Genomic DNA, 23,774 nt, shown 5'->3' with positions numbered 1-23,774 from the left:
AGGAGAGAGCCATTCTCCAACTCCAAAGTCAGCTTTAAATTTTAATTGAACTACCCCTGCATTGGAAGGACTATGAGCCTATGGAGTAGGCAAAGTCCTGGACTCCTGGCAAATTGGCCTAACAGTCAGAGTAGAGAGCTGCTCTTCAAGAGCCTCACAACCTCTGTGCATGCTGGAATTCTGTCTGTCCTGCTGGAGACTGTCTTGGGAGGGTTCAGTCTGAGGCAATAGGCCATCTGCTCTCCATGGTCCAGTTGACAAGCCTAGCTCAGCATCACAAAGGATACATATGACCAGCGTTTCTCAGTCACTATGGTATTTGCTTCTGGGTCTTGCTCACTGCTGTAGTCCCCATATCCCTGGACAATGTCCCTCATGGTGGCAAGGGCCTGACTCTCTTCCTGGAAACCATTTTGCTCAGCCGCTGAGCTTTGGAGTTGAAGATGTGAACAAATGTCTCTTCACCCCAGATAGTATATCAGTAATAGACCAAAGAATTGATTCCACCTAAGTCTAGTTTAATGAGCCAGTGAGTTTATTGGGGTTACTTACAGGAACAAATAGGCAGTCGCATCATTGGAAAGCCCACTCCAGCATGGGAAATGGCTCATGAAAGCTGTATCAATGGAGCTCTCTCTACAATTGTAGGGACACTGAAGAGTTTTCTCTACACAATGTTTAGTGCCTTACAACCTTAGGGTGAGGGCTCATGAAAGTTGTAACTTCCAGAGTTTCTGGAGACTAGTAAGATTTCTGGGTCTTCTCTCCAGGACAGAAGGTCTCATCTACACAGTAACTGGGTAACATAGGGTTCAAATCATGACACCACTGCTTATTAACTAGGTCAACTGGACAGGTTACCTAACCTAAGACTGACCTCAGGTACAACATAGAAATAGCAATACCTGGAAGCTGGCCAAGGTCCCATTGGGAGGGTGTGTGTAAGTCACTCAGCCCTGCTGACCTAGAGCAGATCCTTCCACTGCTCAGAACTGTGACCGTTCATTTCATCATAGTTCATCTTGTGAGATTCAGTGTGGCAACATGTGCTTCAGCCCACTAGAGCTCACTTTGAGCATGTGTGAGGGCTCTCAGGGGAAATTCCTAGAAGTGAACTTGCTAAATTAGAAGCTCTAAGTTGTTTCCCATGACACTCAGAACACATTCTTAAACACTGTTAGTGTCTACTCACACATGAATTTCCTGTTAGCCAAGGAACTGACCAGGCAGGTTCTGTATAGCTCAGTCAGCACACTCAATTGAAATGCCACACCAGTCTCTCAGGACTGCAGCTTTCCTTATGACCAAGTACTACACACTCAAGCTGAGCTGAGCAAGCTGCATGTGAAACCAGAGCTGGCTGTCCCTTGGAGCCCTGGCCTCTAATCCCTCCCTGCTGAGAGATGGGGTATTAGTCCAGAACTGGCCTAGAATGCTAACAGTCTTATCAGACACTTTAGCTCTTGGATTAAATTTCAGGAGCAAGCTCTTATCTTGTCAGAACAAGAAGACATGGTTTATATAGTAAACAGTATTAGGGTCATCTTGCAGAAGCCTGCACAGGGGCTAGGAATGTAACTCAGTTGCATGCATGAAGACCTGGGTTCCATCCTTTGATTTTTGTGGTTGCGTGCATGTAGGATGCTGTTGAGGGGTGGAAGTTGTTGTTTACTCGGGGTAGGGTCTCTTGCAGCTGAAGTTGGTCTCAAATTCTCTTTATAGCTGAAAATGACCTTGAATGTTGGATCCTCCTGCCTCTACCTCCGAAATGCTAAGGTGAAAGACATGTGCCACTACCCCTGCTTTGTGCAGTGCTGGAGAATGAACTCTTGGCTTCTTGTGTGTTAGGTCAGTACTCTCCCAATTGAGCTACATCTCTACCCCCTTGAATTAACATTTTCTAGATACAGGCTTCTGCTCTGTTGCAGTTCCTTTCAGCAATGAGCCAGGGAAGCTGGCAGAAGTGTGTCCCATTGGAACCTTTCAACTCTAAGTAGGCATCTTATCCTTGCTCAGTGCCTGGAGATTAGAAACAGCCTCCAGGTCCATTATTAGGAGGGAAGTAGCTGGATTCTGTTCTGCTATATCCAGTGCAGTGCCAGGCAGCCTTTGAAAGAATGAGGTGACATTTGTGTAAACTGCTGTGGACTGATGCCCAGGCAGGAAACAAAGGTCCAAAAAGCAGCTATGACATGCAGCCTCTGGCAACAGAAAGTAAATGGAAGTGGTATAGGTGAACACACATAGCTGTAGATTAGCTCAGGAAGACCATACCTGGCTGTGGTGGTTGCCTCTGGGAAAAGAAGCAGATTCAAGAATAAGAAAGGGTGTTTAATGGTCAATCCTTCTACTTTATGCTTTATTTATCTAAATGTGAAGGATGCTTTTTGTTGTTTTTAACTCTACTGAGGCATAAGGCCATAAAATTCACCAATCTCAATGGCTTGTTTGTCCAGGTCCTGCTGAGTGTGTATAACACTGAAAAACTCCCCAGAAAGTTCTTCCTGACCCCTTTACAATCAGTTCCTGTTTGGCAACCACTGATTTGTCTTCTATTACCAGACTTTCGCCTTTAATGCAACATTATTGAGATGGGGTCTCATGTAGCCAAGTAGCCAAGGCTGGTATCAAACTTGTTATAGGCAAGGCTGGCCTTGAATTCCTGCCTCTACCTTCCAAGTGCTGGGACTACAGCTAAAATATTTTTAAATTAAAAAAAAAATTAAAAGCTAAGAGTCACTAGCAGTCAGTAGCTTTGTTACATTAAAATGAATTTCTGAAGTATAGTCTTATCTTCAAAAAAGTCTGAGATTGCTTTCTTCGAGAAATTATTTGTAGAGTGCAGGTGTAGAGGCAGAGGCAGGTATATCTCTGTGAGTTCAAAGTCAGCTTGGTCTACCCATTGCATCAAGTTCCAAGTCAGCTAGGGCTACATAGAGAGACCTTGTCTCAAAAAAACAAAACAAGCCAGGCAGTGGTTTTTAATCCCAGCACTCGGGAGGCAGAGGCAGGCAGATCTCTGTGAGTCTGAGGCTAGCCTGGGCTACAGGGTGAGTTCCAGGACAGCCAGGGCTACACAAAGAAACCCTGTCTCCAAAAACATAAATAAATATATATATATATATATATATATATATATATATATATATATATATATATATGGCTACACAGAGAAACCCTGCCTCCAAAAACCCAAATAGATAGATGGAGGGGTGGGTGGGTGGATAGATAGATAGATAGATAGATAGATAGATAGATAGATAGATAGATAGATAGATAGATAGATAGATAGATGGATGTTTGGTTGTGGAGCCCAGTATTGTGATGGTGCAATGCCTATAATTTCAGCCCTCTTGAGGCAGAAAGGAGGATCCAGAGTCAAGGACAGCCTGGGCAACATAGACCCTGTCTCAAAAAAAAAACTAACAAGCAAAAAAGAATTTGGTTGTGTAGAAAGGATAGTGTTAAGTTACTAGGATTTGAGAAAGGATGGCCATGCATGCCTTACTCCTCAGAGCAATTTTCTCTGAAGAACAACTTGATGAATATCATTTGGTTTTCGTTTTAGCTTTTATCGGCTTTTATAAGGCCTAGCACTGAGCCAACTCAATGAGTTTGGCTTTGTTTTTCTTGTTTGGAAAGTCTTGAAAAGATCAAGCCCAGTCCCAGGTCATTTTGGTAACAAGGTCCCTTTAGCTTACAGACTGGAGGTTCTCTGTGTGCTCTGGCCTTTTGCCTTCCACATTTCACCATCCAGATAGCTCCAAATAGATAGCCAGTGGCTATAAATGGGGGAGGGGAGAGGTTAGGGACTATTGATATGTTTTAGAAAAAAAAAAAATCAGGATTGCAAATTACCTGATAGAGCATGCACTGTCTGTTCAACAAGAATACTTCCTCCCTACTATGCCTTTTATATTTGAGCTTGTGACTCTGTCCAGTGTTGTAAGTATAGCAAAAGATATGTGTTTAAGAGTACCAGTTATCAGATGGAGAGATGGCTCAACTGTTAAGAGCATGCACTACTCTTTTAGATTACCTGAGTTCAATTCCCAGCACCCACGTCAGGTAGCTTACAACTGCCCATAATTATCTCCAGGGGACAGATATCTTCTCTGGACTCCTCAAGCACTTGCACTCATGTGCACATATTTATACAGACACACTTGCACATACACACATATACAAACACACATGCACATATATACACGCATAATTTTTTAAAAATGTGATCTTGAAAAAAAAAAGGGAGAAAACAAGGTATTCTGATGTCTGAGGCCTAAAGGAAACCATTAATAAGACCCTGAGATTAACTATAGGATAGCTCTGTTATTAATCACCAGTAGTCCTAAAGTGTTTGATGTTTAAAAGACTACCTTCTGCCAGGTCTGGTGGTCCAAAGTCCAGTAGACCAAGTTCAGGGTCAGCTTGAGTTGATCACAAGACCCTGTTTCAAGAAAACAAAGGAAAACAAGAAGAGAAGAAAAGTAGGGGAACAGGAAACCCAGAAGCCTATAAACATCCAAGCAGGTGGGGAAGGGACCCTTCGGATGTGTTCAACACACCATCCTTGTGTGTCAAACAACTGGTGAGTTGTTTGAACCATATTGTGGTTCTTCCTGCTTAACATTGTGGTTTTCAGTGACTTTTATGACCCACACTTTGAGGTATGACAGAACCAATCTTTCTAACATTTCATAGAATGTTGCCATGACTTGAAGTAGTCCTGTAGCATGCCTCATCATCACGAATTACGTACAGTGGTCAGAAGCTGTTGTTTCTGTAGCCCCCATGTTCTCGTCCTTTTATCACGTAGCTTTTTAACTTCATTATCCTCTTTGATCTCTCTTCTCCACCTGATATGGTTTGATTCCATCTGGAGTCATGGTGATGTCTTGGCTGGGCTGTGTGTCCATTTGTTGCAGGCTCATTCAGCCTTCATCATAGTACATGTATCATCATGTACTATGTGCCCTGTGTCTTTGGGCATAAATACTACAGAAGGATTTGGATGACTCCACATAAACCTGTCACCACTTTGAAAGATGGATTAAATCGCAAGCCCTTTCATAGCTGGCCACTAGTACTGCTTTTGGAAATGGTTTTGTAGCTTTGTAAGGTAGATAATTTGCATCATTGAATATCATTTCCTTTGTTAAGAGCTTAGGAATGAAGAGAGGAGTAAATAGATGCCCCTGACAGTCTTGATCAGCTGTCTCACTGGGTTGGATTGAGTAGGCTTACACATGGGATCTTAACACCGCTTATGGAACTTTATCTTATTCTCCTCTGTCATTGCTCTAAGGGTTATGGAAATAGTAGGTTATTTTAGAGACAACTGTGGGTCTGTGTTCTGAGAAGATAGGATAGGACTGTGGGTCTCTTTAGGCAGTTCATGTCCCTTAAGCCCCAAGGTCTTTGAATGTGATTCTTGGAATACTGAGATGACTTAAGGAGTTTTTTAACCTGCCATCCCCATGTTCCTGGTCCTATTATCCAACCCCTTTTTTTTTTTTTAACTTCAGCTATCTGCTTTGACCTCTCTTCTCCACCTGATGTGGTTTTTTAAGGAGAATGAGAAATTTGCCCTGCTTTTCCCAAGCGGCTCCAGGGAATAAGGTGGGAAGGATCAGGGCAGAGTGGTTATATGGCTTGCCAGGTCCTACTGGACCTCCACCCAGTGAACAAGTGGTTTCATGGTCCACATGCCCAGGATAGATGGGGGTCTCTGAAGAAGCATTTCCTGCCAGATCACACCAGAGGCCTGATTGAATGTTTATCATCCCATCTTAAAAAACAAGAAGAGAGAGAGAGAGAGAGAGAGAGAGAGAGAGAGAGAGAGAGAGAGAGAGAGAGAGAGAGAGAGAAGCTGTTGACTGGGGACTAGCAGAATTTTCCTGTTCTCAGAAATGCTTCATTCTGCCTTAATTTACCATGTTAGAGAGAACAAACCATTCTCATCAGCTCATCCTGGCTGTGGTGGAATTCCTAGAGCAGAATTAGATCTGTGAGTACTTCCAGCATGCCCTGAGCTCCGGTATCAGACCTCTCTGGTGTTGGCCTGGCCTTGCCTCTTCTTAGTCATAGAGGAGAAGCCTGGATGGCTTCCTTGACTTGTCTGAGCCTTAGTCCTCAGGCTGGAGACTGGCAGGACAGTCACTCCCTCTCAGAGTGGGTGGTGGGGGTGGTGGTAACCCCACCCCTTGGCAGCAGCCAATAACTCAACTCTATTTACTTCCTAAGAATGGTAGCAGTACCCCTTTGCTAGGTAGCTTGGCAGCATGCAGAGGACAGCTCATTTGTGGTCCCTGAGCAGGGTAGGTAGGCTATTTCAACTGACTCCAGAGTGCAATACCAGTAGGGAAGTGATGTCATGTCTCAGTCTCCAGGAGTACTGGAGTCACATGAGTCAACAAATATGGGAAAGCCATTACAGTCAGTGAACAGAGCAGGAAGGCTGACAGAATGTGAGGTTTCGCTTGCACTACACAGCCTCAGAGTGAGAGTATGCTAGGCGTTTGTCCTGAAGGAGCTATCCTGGCCTCAACCAGGCTCTGCCCCACTAGCCAGGATTCTAGGCTCCGGGCTCAGGCAAGCTGGTGATGCTGGACTGTACTGGACTATACTGGACACTATTCCCTAATTACCATCACTACCACTAGCAGTGAAAAGTTCCATTGTAAACATGGTGAATATTGATTGACTCTCAAACCCTCCTAAGTGCTTTATGAATACTTTAACTCATTCAGACTTCAAAATAGTTACATTTTTATCCCTAAGCAGTTTGTCCAAGCAGACACAGCAGCATGCAGCACAGCAACCCAATTCTAAATCTACTCTATTCACCCCAACACACAGCTGTGAAAACATTCTGGTCCCAACAAGGGAAGGAAGCCCAAACTCCATGGCCAGCACCATATACCTCCAGACAGTAACTGATGGCTAAACCCCAGTGTCTTCAGAGTATTTTGAACTTGCTTAGTGGCCTCAGCTTACTGACTCTGATGAGGTCTGATAGTTAGCTCACACTGAATCATCCCTTGATACAGGGGATGAAGGTGGGAGAAGTCACTGATCGGGTGTGAGTGTTCCTTGTGGTGCCACTCCCCTGGCCCTCCTAGTGTGAGCACCCCATCCTCTGAGCAAGCTATCAGTTAATGAGGTGTGTTTTGCAAACCCAGTCCTAGAAGCAAATCACTCATTTACCTGATATTCAACCAAGAAACTTGGATCTGAAGCATGGAAGCAGGAAACATGAGCTGGTGAGCCCATCGAGTGAAGAGGTCGCTGCACAATGTGACATCTTCTAAGAGAGGGCAGCGTTCATCAGCATCATCCTCTCATGTACCACTTTGGACTCTGACTCCCACACAAACCATGACTGATCACCCATGCTGATTCACATTTAACACTCCGTGTCTGTCTCCCTTGACATCCAGGGCACCAGGCCTGAGGGTATCCAGGCTTAGCCTTGTCCCTGACGGGATGCTGCCTAGTGCGTTGTGATTGGACGGAGAAAGTGAATATGAACTGAGTCCCAGAAGAAACCATACCAAGCATGAAGGCAACTAGTTCTGAGGCATCTAAAAGTGTTTAAATTGTGTGTGTGTGCGTGTGCGTGTGCGTGTGCGTGTGCGTGTGTGTGTGTGTGTGTGTGTGTGTGTGTGTCAGTCTTAGAAACTGTTTGACAGATATGGGAGGAAATGGCTCCTTAGCGTTTCAAATCCATCACAGAGAATTGGAGTAAGAAACAGGACAGTGGGGGAAGAAGTAACAAGAGACAACTGTGGAGTATCCTGTGATATGAATAATGAACAATGATTAGACACATTGGAATTCCCACCTGAGAGGCACAGGCAAGGTGGGATGAGTGAAGATGCCCTAATAAGGAGAATTAAGACAGCGGGGAGCTGAAGAGAGCTGTGTGTGACTCAGGAGCTGAACTGGGGCCTCAGAACCTTTCCCCAGGGCCCCACACCTTTTCCCGAGAAGGTTGACTTGGATTTTTTCAGCCCAGAAGACCTCAAAATCAAACCAGTATTGCAAGTGTTTTCTGTATTTCTCTGGACTTGGGGTCACAAACCTTTTGAACTTTCCACCAATGAAGTATGAAATTCTTGCAGAGATGAAAGAAATGCTTTCCTCTCCTCCAAACTTCATCCAGGGCTCTGGTGTGCCAGGGCCCAACAGAGGAATGGGTGGGAAGGCTGAGGTTTCACTTCCAAGTGTTGGTTTTTCCTCTTTCAAGGTATGATAAATGGTTGAGTGGGTATGAGGAAAAATCATGTAAACAAAATGTTCTCAAATTCCAAGTACCTGTGATCAAATGAGCTTCTGATTTATTTTATGCCAGCAGTACTGTCCCCATGACCCCTCACTATGGTGAAGCAGTAGAGCGTTGAAGTGGGTCTAGGGAGCTCCAGGTGGAATCCTTACCTCCTCATTCCCTCTCTGCCCTTCCTGTTGTCTTACATATCATTCAGAATGAGGGGGGCAGATACATGTGGCAGCCATGTGAGTGAAGAGTCCTTGGTTGTGACTCAGGAAAACAGCCTGTGAATTAAACTCCCTCCTTCTGCTGCAAATGTGGATGGGAATGCTGAACACAACTCTTTAACTCAGTATTTCCTTTGGAAGCTTAGTGGGCTCACTAGGGTCTAATTATCTGGGTCACTGAGGATAATGTATTGATTACCTAGCTTAGTGGGCTCACTAGAGGCTAACAATCTGAGTCACCTAGCCTTTAAGCTTACTAGGGGCTAATGATCTGGTTCACTGAGGACAACATATTGGTTACCTTTCCCACTGCTAAAACACTGAGAAAATGGTTTAAGGGAAGAAAGATTTATTCTGACTCAATCCCAGAGGGTCAGGCCATGGCTGCTTGGCTGTGTGTAGACCATCACAGCAGCAGGAGGATGTGGTGAGGGCTTCTTCACTTCATGGTGGACAGGAAGCACATGGAGACAGGAAGGGGCCAGGAACAAGATACCCCCACTTCCTCCAGCTAGGTCCTACTTCCTAGTCTCCAAAACCTTCCAAAATAGTATCCATCAGGGACCAAGCCACATGGACCTTTGGGAACGTTTCATATTCAAATTGTAGCAAAGGCACAGTGGCTGGGCGGCACCATGCACCGGAGAGTGGAACTCAGTTGTCTGTTGGGAGTCAGAGCATAATGAATTCATATGAAAATCTGGGTTGTCTAGACCCAAAATAGAGAGTATGTCCACAACAGTGACTACTCTGCTCTGTGGAGGAACCACTGCTGTGCTCACTAGTTAGATGGGAATAGTTGGCTCTTCATGATGGAAAAATAAAAAGCTGAAAGTGAGTGTCAAAGTGCTAGAAAAAACAAAAACAAAAACCAAAACCAAAAAACAAACTTCCAGGGTCAAGAGCAATGGGTTAGTAGTTAAGAGCACTGGCTGTTCTCTAGAGGACCCAGATTTAGTTCCCAGCACCCACAGGGCAGCTCTCAGCTGCCTCTAACTCCAGGTCCAGAGTGGATCTGATGCCATCTTCTGGATTCTGCTGGCACACACATAGTGCACAGACAGGACAACTCATAAAAAGAAATAAATTTTTAAAAGTGCTTCTAGTACAGATGAACGGATTTTATGTCAGACCCACCAGGTCTGGGAATTTTGTTATTTTTTTAAATTGACAAATTAGACTATTAGCTCCCTGGGGGCAGGGACTCTGGATATTCCTGTTAATTAACTAATTAATTAATTTTTAGAGCAAGGTCTCACTGTATAGCCTTGGTTGGCCTGAACTTATTATGTAGACCAGGCTGGTCTTGAACTCACAGAGATCAGCATGCCTGTGCCTCCCAAGTACTGGGATTATAGACTGTGCTACCATGCCTGGCCTGTCAGTAAATTATTTGTACCAAGTGTGGCCTTTGGAATCTATTACAAACCCAGAAAGTATTTGTTGAATAAATATCTGATTTCAAAGATTCTAAAAATCCTGAATTTCTAAAAGACATCACGTGTTTTTCTTTGGCTGTTGTTAATAACAGAATGAATGGCAATTATCAAAATTACTTTGGGTCCTGGCCTGCTTGCAAACAGAAGCTACCTGAGAGGGAGATTTTGGTAAACTCTGCTTTGGTCTTCTGAATCTAGTTATAAATTCAAGAGATTTGAAATGTTTATGTACTCTTTGAGGAAAGATAGCCCCCACAAAACATTAAACTGTATTCTAGATGTATTTGTGACTTTTTATGAACACTTATTTTTGTATATTAAAGTATGGCATTTGAACTCTTTTTTTTTATGTATTAAGGTATAACATTGAACTTGTTTTTTAATGTATTAAGCTATAACATAAAATGCCATCACAATCTGGGGTACGGACTGATAGATATTGACATCTGTATAACATAGGCCGTCACCACACTAGTCAAGACCTGCAGCAACTTCTGCATCCTTCAGAGTCTCCTGGGCCTCCTTCCCTCTCCCTACTCCAGCTCCACAACTGCTGATCTAGCTGCCTTGTATCTACCAATTAAAATGATACTAATTGCCAGACTGTGGTGGCGCACGCTTTTAATCCCAGCACTCTGGAGGCAGAGGCAGGCAAATCTCTGAGTTCTGGCCAGCCTGGTCTACAGAGTGAGTTCCAGGACAGCCAGGGATACACAGAGAAACCCTGTCTTGAAAAAAAAACAAGACAAAACAAAAGGAGAAGGAGGAGAAGAAACAAAAGACATTAATTAACAATAGTAATTATGTTCATTTATGGTTTGGCTAAAAGGTGAAAAAAACAGGAGTAAGAATGAAGGAAACTGGTAGCATCACAACCTGACTGCCCTTGATGTTGAATTAGCTGGACTTGGCTACCCAGGCTTGGAGGCTGTTGTGAAGGGTGGAAACCAAACCTAGAGAGAGGATTACTGCAAGCCTTTTTTTTTTTTTTTTTTTTTTTTTTTTTGTTGGCCTGGAACGGGTTTCTCTCCATTTATTAATCCAAATAAAACCCCCATCTCTTAATGACACATGCTAGGCATACAGTAAGTGTTCATCGACCGAATGATTATGGCTAATGAAACTGACATCATGATACACATGTTTTATAAAATTCAATGTAATTGACAAAGGGAACTGCAAGCCTTTTATAGTCAGTATGGAAGACAGTTTTACAATTGCAAAAACAACACAGGGGCTGTGATAAGACAGCTCAGATATAAAACCGAACACCACAATTCTGAATGTGGGTCTCAGCGCCATCTGCTGTCTTAAAGAATTCCTTGGATTTTGAATCTTGGAAGGTTCAATTGTCACACTATTTCAGGACGAAGCATTTTTACCCCAGGGAAGATTAATTGGTCCTCACCGAAGTAAGGGAGTGGTCATATATTTGTGAGCAATCAAATGCAAGAAAAGACAAGGCCAGACTGTACCTATGTATAGAATCATTTGGGGGCTTGAAGTTTTCTGTGTCCTGAGACTACTGCTGAGCAAGATGGTGAGTTCTGCTGTCCTCCTATGGGAGCTTGCCTGCTGGTAGTGAGAGGGGCAACTTGGGCAGATGGCAGGGTGCCCTCAGGCTAGAGACTAGAGCCAGAGGAACCGAGGGGGCCCAGGACGTCTGGGTGAGGGAGGAGGAGCACTGCAGAAAGCTGGTCAGAGAGAGCTGCTGTGTGAATGAGACTCTATTAGTTACTTTCCTCATTGCCATGACCAAATACCTGACATGGAGTGTCTTGAGGAAGGAGAGTTTTTCTGAGATTACAGTTGAAGAAGAGATATATAGCCCACCGTGGTAGGAAAGGCAAAAGCATAAAATAGCTGGTTACATTGATCCTCCTGCCTCAGCTTACTAAGGAGCTGAGATGATGAGCCTGCACCACTAGGCTGGGCCAGTATATTTTACCTCTAATTTTAGCAGATGTCCTGTCCTCTGTGGTACAAACGTATACTCTTGGCCTGTAAAGCATTTGTGGCAAGAAGCAGCTGCAGCAGCTCTTTGCAGACAAGTGTCTCTGCAGACAGATGCAACTGTAATCTCCCCCACCCTCCCACCCCACCCCACCCCACCCCACCCCCACTGCCACCGCTGCTGCTGCTGCTGCCGCCGCCGCCGCCGCCGCCGCCGCCGCCGCCGCCACCACCACCGCCGCTGCCACCGCCGCCCCACAGCAGCCAAAGTCATAAAGAAACGAGGCAGGACAATGTCTCTGCTTGTCATTAATGCTGCATGTATAGGGATCTGAAAACACACTACCCAGGAGATCAGCAGCGTGGCTTTTATTTTTTTATTAAAGTTAATAGCCCAAGGGCTGGAGAGATATAGCTCAGTGGTTAAGAGCATTGGCTGTCCTTACAGAGGACCCAGGTTCAATTCCCAGCACCCACATGGCAGCTAATAACTGTCTGTAACTCCAGTTCCAGGGAATCCAACAGCCTCACACAGACGTACATGCAGGCAAAACACCAATGCACAGAAAATAAAGATAATTTTTTTAAGTTAACTTTCTTTTTTAACTTAACAAGAGGTGGTATTCCTACCCAGACAGCAGGTCCAGGATTTTTGCCATTGGGAAAGTCAACTCTGTCACTTCATGCTGTCCCCCTTCCCAGGCCAGGGGGACCATGGTAAGTTTACAGACTGTATCCCTTGCTCATGTCAATTCTTGCTTCTTCCTTTAGAAGCATCTGAGATTACTCTGCCCCACGGAAGTGGCATTACAGTGCACATCAGGCTGGCGAGCCCAGCCCTGCCTGTGAAACCCTGCTACATCATCATTTCTAGACAGCATATGACCGAGTTGCTTGTCAAACCTGGAGAAAGAAAGTCTTTTACCTTCAGCTGCATCAATCCGGAGAAGCACTTTGTGTTGGGGATTGAGAAGAATATCGGTGAGTTGGCCCTCATGAGCTGCTGTCTAGGTCCCTGCCCTACTGCTCTTGCACAGATTGTGCCAGGCTCTGATGCTGGACAGAGGTCCACTCTAAAATCTCAGCTCTCCAACCTGACTCTTACATGGCCATTTATAGGCCCATGTGCTTCCCATGGGCTCATGGTTAATCTTCAAGAGAACCCAGGCAGACCAGAGAGGAACTGGTCTAGGCTAACAGAGCTCACGAGGAGCAGAGTAGGACAGGAGCAAGAGACTCTGCCTGTAGTCCTTGCTTGCTTGCTTGTTGCTTTCTGGTTTTATGAGACAAGATCTTTCTATATACCCTTTAGCTGTTCTGGAGTTCACTCTGTAGACCAGGCTGGCCTGAAACTTACAGAGATCCACCTGCTTTTGCCTCCCAAATGCTGGGAGTAAAGGTGCACACCCAACTTTAGTCTTTTGTTCTTAACCACGTGGCCACACCATCTCTTCACAGAACACAAGAGAGACCCACAAACTATAGATCTGTGAGGCTCTTGATTCATGTGCTGGAAAGATCTAAAAAACAAGGGGCTCACTATAGGACATTTTTGCTGCTATAACACAATATGTGAAGCTGGGTATTTATAAAGACCAGATGTGTGTTTTTCTCACAGTTTTAGAGACTGGCAAGCCCAAGGCACAGGCACAAAAGCTAGTATCCCTTCCACTTGAGCCTTTTTGTTAAGATGCTAATGTCATCCACCTTGTGACTTAATTACCTCCCATTGGCACCATCTCTTAATGTTGCCATGCTTGGAACTGGGTTTTTACCTGTGGATCTTAGAGAGTACACAAACATCCACTACAGCAGAATGGAAGACAAAGACTTGGAAGGTCACAGGTAAGTGTGACGCCCTGGGCCTTCCTTTCTGTTTGTCTCTACTGCCCTTTTGATTGTTGTCATTTTAAAAGCATGTGTTACTTTATAACCAAATAAGCCAATAAAGTGACCTTAATTTTGAAAATGGTCTAAGAAGCCATCTCACAAGTAAAGTATTTGAGTACATTTAGTCCTTCAGTACTAGGATGCCCGAGTCATCTGGTGGGTAGTGAAAATGCATGCTTCCAACTTGTCAAGGTGATAAAGTGTCAGTTCTAAAAATAATAGATACAGGCCTGGGATTGGGTCCAGTGGTGTGCCTGCTCCTCATCTCCTTTCCCAACAAACATCTGGAAGCTTTAGTGAAGTTTGACATCTTAGTTCTTATTCTACAGCAGTTCCATGAAATTTTATGAAGGTAGAGTTCTGCTGGGAAAAATGAGCTATGAATCACTTCTGAGTGACATGTCCCTCTCTGGAGAGGAAGTGTTTGACTTACTTGAGTTTTTGCACTGGGCAGAATGCAGGAGATTTATAGCCAGGCCTGTCACCGAACCACTTCCATCTTTGTGGCTGAGGCTTTTGATGACAAAGGACAGTTGCAAACATGGGTGACTCTCTCAGTGTTGTGTTTAGCAACAGAGCTGAGGCTAGAGATTGGGCTTCTTGACTGAGAATCAAACCAGGAACTGTTGAGTAGTCCAGGCTATGAGTAAGTCTAGGGCACCAGGTCTCAGGAGCCAGGCCTCGGTAGGGACTAAGATCCCACAGTGGAAAGAACTAGCTGCTGCCCTGGCACTGTGGGAAATGACCGGGGAGCCAGCAAGATGGCTCAGTGGGTAAAGACGCTTGCTGCCAAGCCTGATGACCTGAGTTTGATTTCTGGAACCCACATGGTGAAGGAGAGAATCGATTCCTATAAGTTGTCCTCTGACTTCCATATGCCCAGCAACAAACACACACATGTACACACACAAACGTAAGTGGGAAGCTAAGAGCTGCTCCATACACACAGTGACGTTTCTATGAACTCCTAAAATAGCTACGATCTTTATCAACACACAGTCTAATTTTAGCCAAATTAGTCACCACTTTATCTGATCCTGTTTTATTGGTTTGGCTGTGCAGTGCCCCGACACGAATGCAGGTTAACCACAGACAGCCCAGCTTCAGTGCTGGGTCAGCTGTATCTGCAAGTGGCCAAATACAAGTCATCTGAAGGCTGCTTTGCAATAATGAGAGGTTTGATGTGGATGATCTCAGAGGTCTTAGACTGCTCTTGAGTTCTCTTAATTCTATTTGGAGTTGACAGTGTGTGTGTGTGTGTGTGTGTGTGTGTGTGTGTGTGTGTGTGTGTGTACAGGCACATCCATGTCCATGCATGTGAAAGCCAGAGAGCGATGTCCAGTGTCTTTCTCTACTGCCCTCCACTGTATTTTTTGAGATAGGATCTCTCACTGAACCTGGAACTCACCAATTAGCTAGGTTAGCTGGCCACCCCAGGATCTTCCTGTCTCTGCCTCTCAGCTCTATGACTGCAGGCATGCATTGCCCCACCCAGCTTTTGTGTGTGGGTAAGAGGTATATGCACATGAATGTGCAGGTACACAGACCCATGCATGCACATGCAGAGGCCAGAACAGAACACTGGGTGTCTTCCTCCATTGCTCTTATTGCCTTGAAACAGGATCTCTCACTTAGCTTTTAAAAGCTTGGGTCTGCTGGGTGGTGGTGGCGCATGCCTTTAATTCCAGCATTTGGGAGGCAGAGGCAGGAGGATCTCTGGGAGTTCAAGGCCAGCCTGGTTTACAGAGCTAGTTCCAAGACAGCTAGGGATGTTGCACAGAGAAACCCTGTCTCAAAACAACAAACAAACAAAAAAAAAAAAAAAAAAGAAAGAAAGAAAGAAAGAAAGAAAGAAAGAAAGAAAGAAAGAAAGAAAGAAAGAAAGAAAAGGAAAGAAAAGAAAAAGAAAAAAAGAAAGCTCTGGTCCACTTGTCTCTCTGCCCCTAAATGCTGAGGTTACAGGAATGTACTGCCATGCCCAGCTTTTTATGGGGTCCTAGGGATTTGAACTCAGGTCCTCATTCTCACATTACAAGCACTTTCCCCAACCCCATCAACAGCACTTTCAAACACCCAAGTGGAGCACAAGTAAGGACCCACAGATTCTGATCACTAGACCAAAGGCCATTGTACTTTCACATCCTCTATCCTCTATGTACAGCACAAAAATCCTGAAGTGGCTTTGCCTGCTTTCTGTTATTTCAGTCTTACATAAATCCTCCTTGATAGTAATTATGTTGTTTTAAAAGGCTTAGGAAACAACATGTATCAAAGGTTGTAATTAGTTATTAGCTTTAAGATGATTCCTCTGCAGTGTTAATAGAGTCAAGAGAGCCTCAGTGCAGGAAGCTCACTGTGCCTTGGGATCAGCCAGTCAGGGGAACTGTGTGCTGAATGTGCCCAGCATATTAATGAGATGTAGAAGGAAAAGGAAGTTTAAAAGGTGGAGCCTGGCAGTGTGCCCTCAAAACCATGAAATTAATTTCTAAATAAAGGAAGGAAGTTGTCCCAAGGTGCAGGCTCCCTGTAGCTCTTTAGAAGGCCAGTTGGGAACAACTAACCAGATAACAGGCACTGTGCCTGGGAAACAGTGTCAGGAGTCTTCAGTCCAAAGGGGTGTGTGTGTGTGTGTGTGTGTGTGTGTGTGTGTGTGTGTGTGTGTGTGTGTGTGTCTCCATATTATTACTCATCTCATTGTTGTGATCAAATACCCTGCAAAAGTGACTTAGGAAGGAGGGTTTATTTTGGATGAATATTGGGTTTATTATTTCAAGGGATCCTGTCTGTCATCGTGGAGAAGACTTGACAGCAGGAGGTGGCTGGTCATATTGTCCCTCTAGTCAGGAAGCAGAGAAAGATGAACATTGGTGCTCAGCTCACTTTCTCCTTTCCATTCAGTTCAGGACCCAGGTGATGATGGTGCTGCCCACATTCAAGTCGGGTCTTCCCACCTTAATCTATCTAATCTAGAAAATCTTTCGCAGACAAGATTTGTTTCCATGGTGATTCCAAATCCTGTCAAGTGGATAGTCTAAATTACCCACCACAAGGGAATGCTCCCAGTCCAGCCAGAGAGAAGCAAAAGAGGGACCAGGAGCACAGCATGGAGTGACTGTTTCTGCTAAAGTCCAGCCTCTCCTGGGTAAACACATACAATGTTCCAGGACTGAAGTAATGCAATGTCAGCGCCAGGTTATGCCATCTGAAGCAGTGGGGCCAGGCCTTCTCAGTCCTGCAGCCCAAATCAGAATGAGAATATAGCCAAGCCTCCTCTTAGTCTTCTCTGAGCCAAAATAACTCCCCAACTGAGGCACTGTAGATGTAACCGACCGTCTTATTAAATAAGAAACACAGAACCAATGCAAAGAAGAAAGCCAAGAGGTCAGAGCTCAGAGCTAAAACCTTACCCTTCCTCCTGCGGTGGTCCTACCTCTCCGAAAGAGACCTACTTCCTATGTGTTTGTCTTTCTATAGTCTTTCTGTTCTGCGTTCTCATTGGTTGTAAACCCAAACACATGATTGCCTCGTCACTGCCTGTATGTACAGCCCTCCAGGTCTTCTATGGTATTGAGATTAAAGGTGTGTGTCTCCAATGCTGGCTGTATCCTTGACCACAGAGATCTACCTAGCTCTTCTACCAAGTGCTGGGATTAAAGGTGTGTGCCACGAATGCCCAGCTCTGCTATGGCTTGCTGTTAGCTCTGACCTCCAAGCAACTTTATTTATTAACATACAATTAAAATCACATTTCAGTACAAATAAAATACCACCATATTGGCACTGACTAGCAAAAGGCCACCAGTGCGAAATTAGGAGTGGTAAAAACCACCTGGACACTTTAGAGGCTGCAGAGGAGCAGCATGTGGTCTTGTATCTGTGTTCAAAATTGTTTTTGTGTCTGTTTTAGACTGCATGTCAGGCCCATGTCCTTTTGGGGAGGTTCGTCTTCAGCCATCCACATCAGAGCTGCCCACCCTCAACAGAACTTACATCTGGGACGTCAGAGCTCATAAGAGCATTGGCCTGGAGCTACAGTTCTCAACCCCTCGCCTGAGACAGATTGGCCCAGGCGAGCACTGTGCCGATGGGGTGACTCACTCCATCAGTGGTCGTATTGATGCCACTGAGGTCAAGATTGGGACCTTCTGCAGTAACGGCACCGTATCCCGGATCAAGATGCAAGAGGGTGTGAAATTGGCCTTAAACCTGCCATGGAACATACCCAGGAACATCTCAGGCTTCAGTATCGCAAACCGGTCATCTATAAAACGTGAGCATGCACCTCCTATCCCTATTAATCAGACAGACATATGCAGGATGTTCCAGGGTATTCCAGATGCAATGTCAGCTATTTATTTATTTATCTGGGACATAGTTTCTCTGTGTATCTTTGGCTGTCCTGGAACTCGATCTGTAGACCAGGCTGACCTTGAACTCAGAGAGATCCACCTAGGCCTCCTGAGTGCTGGGATTTAAAGTATGCACCACCATTGCCTGGCAACTACTTATTTTTTAAGACAAAGTCTCATGTAGCCCAGACTGGCCTCGAACTCCCCATCTTCTTGCCTCCATTTCTCCAGTGCTGATATTACAAGTGTCCACTACCATGCCCAACTTCTTTGTCCTTTTTGCATACAATGTTTGTTTCACAACATGACTTGGGCTTCATCTTACAGATGCACTGTCATGGAGCACATCTGTTTGTCACCCTGACTTCTGTCTTCTCCAGGCATGTCAGTGTGTCACTGTTGTGCCCATTTGCTCACCCATGCTGCCCTAGGGTCAAGTAAATCTTGAAGGAGTGAGAGTTCAACAGCTCAACATTACGAAAAATAGGATTATAGAAACTTTAGCTGAGTGAATAATCTTAGAAGAGGAAAAGGTAATGAAAGCCCAAAGCTAATCACTTCCTTGTGATTCTGCTATGGCCTAGTGCTCTCGATCATGTGTGTGTGTGTGTTATGTCAGAACACAGTCCAGCTCCACATTCAGATCTGTTGGGAGCTGTATTAAGCCATAGGGACTATATTAACCTCAAGGAGATGGGTACACTGAACAAACTGGCTTTTCTCCAACTCAGTCAGTATTAAACATTTGCTCATACACTGCTAATAGGTCTTCATTCCTAATCCCCACCCTCAGTGTAAATATCATGTGCAGCCCCACTCTTGAGGACTGCATTTTCCCCAGTAATCCTGCCCTTAGCCATGGACAATGAGGACAGGTGTAGACATCTCCTTTCTTTCTGTTTTGGATCTGTCTCAACAGGCCTGTGCATCATCGAGTCAGTATTTGAGGGTGAAGGCTCAGCCACCCTGATGTCCGCCAACTACCCAGGAGGCTTCCCTGAGGATGAGCTTATGACCTGGCAGTTTGTTGTCCCTGCACACCTAAGGGCCAGTGTCTCCTTCCTCAATTTCAATGTCTCTAACTGTGAGAGGAAGGAGGAGCGTGTTGAATACTACATCCCAGGATCCACCACCAACCCGGAGGTGTTCAGACTAGAGGATAAGCAGCCAGGGAACATGGCTGGGAATTTCAACCTCTCCCTGCAAGGCTGTGACCAGGATGCCCAGAGCCCAGGGATCCTTCGGCTCCAGTTTCAAGTTCTGGTCCAACGTCCACAGAATGAAAGCAGTGAGTAATCCATACCCTCCCTCCTCCTGTGTTGCCTGGGTGAGGTGGTTGCCTGTTCTGCATGTATAGCAACCAGGACACATGGACTCTGAACAATGCAGGAGTTTCAGGAAGTGGGTTGCTAGACATGGAGACAGGCTCACTGGTAGACACTTCAGTGTTAGCACAGTAAAAAGCAAGCACAGGGTCCTAGGCTGGTTTGTTTTTTGTTTTTGTTTTTTAAAGATGTGTGTGTGTGTGTGTGTGTGTGTGTGTGTGTGTGTGTGTGTGTGTGTGTGTGTGTGTGTGTGTGTGCCGTGTATGTCCAGGTGCCCTTATAGCAGTTCTGAACCACCTGATGTGGGTGCTGGGAACTCAGAACCTCTGCAAGAACAGCAAGTGCTCTTACTACTGGGCCATCTCTCTAGCCCCAGCTAGTCTGTTTTTAATGAGAACATTGAAAAGTTGCCTTGTGAGACCTCTTGTCTTGACCCTGCAGTGGGAGCCAGAATGTCAGTTAGCATCATCAGCAATAACAGTGGGGTTGTAACTCTCATGATTCTTGGCTGAACATCCTCTTACCTTGGAGTCACTACATTTTTAACCCTGTGCTAACCATATCAAACATTATGTAGTTTTAGTTAATTGTGGGGTGTTTACCCACCAACCCCATAGCTCCCCAGAGTTTTCTTGAGTGTGAGCAGCAGGAAATATTAGATAGAAGGATTTATTGCGGAGATAAACAGATAGAAAATAAAGAATAGCCTCGAGAGGGCCTGGAACCTATTCCAAAGGGCCCCGACTGTCTCGGCCCCAGGGTTTTTATAGAGACGCCAAGGGGTGGAGCAAAAGACCTCCTCCCCCAGCACAGCCAAGTGCAGACCATCTCAGACACCTGCACTCAGGCCCGTGGTCCTAATCATCCTCTATGCGGACCTGCTGGGAACGGGCTCCCACAGTTAATTCTAATCAAACCAAAAGATTAAGAGGAATGTGGAACTAGCCTTGAGTCTTACAGGTTAACAGCAGTAGAGCAAGCACAGAACCTAGAACCTGCCAGAGGAAGAGAATAGCATAGGAAGTGCTGAGAAAGAGTGTGTGTGTGTGTGTGTGTGTGTGTGTGTGTGTGTGTGTGTGTTCATCTGAATAAGCTCATCCCAACAGGTGACTTGTCACTTTGGCACCTCACTTGGTAGCTGCCTATCCATGCCTCACACCTTGTCTCTTTGTGATTTCAGATAAAACCTACATGGTGGACCTGAGTCAAGAGCGAACCATGTCGCTCACCATAGAGCCACGGCCAGTCAAACATGGCCGCAGGTTTGTTCCTGGGTGCTTTGTGTGTCTAGAGTCTCGGACCTGTAGTACCAATGTCACCCTGACAGCTGGCTCCAAACACAAGATTTCCTTCCTGTGCGATGACTTGACACGCCTGTGGGTGAATGTGGAGAAAACCCTAAGTATGTCCTTCCCAAAAACCCTGACCATATTTTACCCAGAAGTCCAGGCTGTATAGAGGTTCTCTCATCCCCTGCCTCAGATTCTTTAAAAAGAAAAAAATTCAGTGTTCAATGTTTGTGTGTGTGTGTGTGTGTGTGTGTGCAGGAGTCAGAGGATAATTTATGGGAGTCAGTTTTCTCCTTCTGCCATGTAGGTTCCAGGGATCAAACTTAGATTGTCTGGTGTGGTGGCAGGTGCCTTACCCACTGAGCCATCTTTCCTGTCCTTTTTGGTTTCTGGTGGGGCTTGGGATAGGGATTAGAGACAGGCTTTTTCTGTGTGACAGCCCTGGCTGTCTTGGAACTCACTTTGTAGACCAGGCTGGCCTTGAACTCACAGAGGTCCGCCTGCCTCTGCCTCCTGAGTGCTGAGATTAAAGGTGTGAGCCACCTCACCCGGCCTCATCTTTCCTCTTTTTTTTTTTTTTTTTTTTTTTTAAGATTTATTTATTTATCATGTATACAGCATGTATGACTGCAGACCAGAAGAGGGCACCAGATCTCGTTACAGATGGTTGTGAGCCACCATGTGGTTGCTGGGAATTGAACTCAGGACCTCTGGAAGAGCAGTCAGTGCTCTTAACCTCTGAGCCATCTCTCCAGCCCCATCTTTCCTATCTTTTTTTTTTTTTGGTTTTTCGAGACAGGGTTTCTCTGCATAGCTTTGCGCCTTTCCTGGAGCTCACTTGGTAGCCCAGGCTGGCCTCGAACTCACAGAGATCCGCCTGGCTCTGCCTCCCGAGTGCTGGGATTAAAGGCGTGCGCCACCACCGCCCGGCCCCCATCTTTCCTATCTTAGTTGAGCTTAGTAGATGGGTTGTAAAGGGTATAGTCTGAAATGACCACTGAGGCCAGGTGAACAGGAACAAGAGAGAGAAGCAGCAATTGTCGACAGGCCTTGTTAGGACCAATGTCTGCTGACCATTCATCCCTCAGAAGGTCACAGCAGGCTAATGTCCCTGCTTGTCTCTGCCCAACCTGCCAGCCTCTTCCTGGGGAAGTCCTCTCCTTTGCTCAGCTGCCCCATCCCTATGTCTCCACTTACCTACTTCCTGCCTCTTTTTCAGTCAAGAATTTAGCCTCCTGGAACATGAAGATGTAATTTAGTTGGTAGAATGATTGCATATCATTCTAATGAGTGCATATCATCTAATGAGTGCATTAGGTCCTGGCTTTAATTCCTTACACAACATAGACCAACTGCTCTTTGACTATGCAAGTTCAAACTCAGCTTTGGAAAAATGAGAGCCTATATTACAAAACAAACAAAATGGACTTAGCCTGACTCCTTCTGTGACTTGTGAGTCTTTTAACAAATGCAGCAAAACTCATACTCAAGATTGGATATGAAGTTCAGCTGGTACAGTCATATCCTAGCATTTGCAAAGCCCTCAGTTATCCCCAGCAGCGCTTGAACCATGCTCACACCCTTGTATTCTCAGTACTTGACAAATGAAGGTAGGAGGATCAGAAGTTCAAGGTCCTTTTTGGCTACATAGAATTCCAGGTCAGCCTATCTATATGAGACCCTGTCTTTAAAAAAAAAAAAAAAAAAAAAAAAAACCTGTACCAGATTTAGTATTGTACCCCTTTAATCACAGCCCTCAGGAGGCAAAGATGTGAGTTTGAGCCCAGCCTGGTCTACATAGAGTTTCAGGACAGCCAGGGCTACACAAAGAGACCCTATCTCAAAGAAAAAAGAAAACTCAGTCACCTCCTGCTGAGATACCATGATCTCTGACACAAAGCTGAGAATCCATGAGGGTCACAGGAGCTAAATTCGAATGAAGCCACCCAATTAGAAGTGATGGGGCACAATGCAAGCCGAGATGGCCATGATGTCACTCACAGCTCTAACCTGACAATGAAGTGTGGGAACATGTTGGGGTAGAGATTTGTGTCGTAGCATCCCAAAGGAAGGTACAAGCAAGAAGAGAATGTTTCTGTCCTGAGTACTCACAGGAGCTTGGCTGCAAGGTTGATAGACAAGAAGAGGAGAGTGGACAGGAAAGCTAGTGAAGAGTCACAAGTAGAAAGGAAAGCAGGCAGCTTCAGATTCTGGCCTCAGGCCAGTCGGTGTGCCAAAGAGGGTACACTCCATGCTCCCCACCCCCCACCCTGCATATGATTACTACCAGCTCTCTCTTCCAGGCTGCCTGGACCACCGCTACTGCTACGGGAAGTCCTTCCACCTGCAGGTGCCCAGAGACATCCTCCAGCTGCCTGTGCAGCTGCACGACTTCTCCTGGAAGCTGCTGGTGCCCAAGGACAAGCTCAGCCTTATGCTGGTACCAGGCCAGAAGCTACAGCAGCACACACGTGAGAGGGCCTGCAACACCAGCTTCGGCTACCTCATGGCCAGCACCACGCCTGGCCAGGGCCTGTACTTTGGCTCCTTCTGTCCAGGAGGCTCTATTGAGAAGATCCAGGTGAAGCAAAACAGCTCTGTGACGCTTCGAACATATGCCCCCAGCTTCCAACAAGAGGTCTCCAGGCAAGGCCTGACAGTGTCCTTCATACCGTATTTCAAAGGTATGTGGTCCCTTGCTCACCCACTGCTAGACCCTCTTAGCTGTTCTTGTTAGATATTCAGTGCATCTTGTTTTATGCTATATTAGTTACTTTCTGTTGCATGACCAAATACATAAGAAGAGAAGCTTAAGAAAGGCTTATTTTGGCTCACAGCTTACCAGAACAGTCCATCACAGTGAGGAAATCATAGCAGTGCGAGCCTCGTGTCTGCACTTAAGAAGCAGAGAGTGGACAGGAAGTGGGGCTGTAAGACCTAAGGGCCCAGATGTCCCAGTTCCTCTAGCAAGTCTCTATTTCCTGTGGTTCTATGACTTTCTGAACAGCGTCACTCAGGAGACAACAAGCTTTC

At 45.4% G+C, this 23,774-nt stretch overlaps 1 protein-coding gene across 3 annotated transcripts in view; it reads left to right on the top strand.

Moving 5' to 3' along the window:
* Positions 1-23,774, top strand: part of Cdcp1 (CUB domain containing protein 1) — a 45,554-nt gene that overhangs the window by 10,393 nt on the left and 11,387 nt on the right. For 2 of the 3 annotated variants that reach the window (XM_076577443.1, XM_042281932.2), the window contains exons 2-6: positions 12,660-12,869; positions 17,686-18,048; positions 19,047-19,415; positions 20,633-20,854; positions 23,045-23,425. In XM_076577443.1, the coding sequence (XP_076433558.1) occupies positions 12,770-12,869; positions 17,686-18,048; positions 19,047-19,415; positions 20,633-20,854; positions 23,045-23,425 (1,435 nt within the window). In that variant the 5' untranslated portion in view covers positions 12,660-12,769. The remainder of the gene's footprint in view (positions 1-12,659; positions 12,870-17,685; positions 18,049-19,046; positions 19,416-20,632; positions 20,855-23,044; positions 23,426-23,774) is intronic. The other variant, XM_076577444.1, reaches the window with a different exon arrangement.

This window comes from Peromyscus maniculatus, chromosome 7, assembly GCF_049852395.1.
Source record: "Peromyscus maniculatus bairdii isolate BWxNUB_F1_BW_parent chromosome 7, HU_Pman_BW_mat_3.1, whole genome shotgun sequence".
In the NCBI taxonomy this organism is placed as follows: domain Eukaryota; kingdom Metazoa; phylum Chordata; class Mammalia; order Rodentia; family Cricetidae; genus Peromyscus; species Peromyscus maniculatus.
Note: the sequence above shows the minus strand (reverse complement) of the source record. Positions and strands in the feature narration are given on the sequence as shown.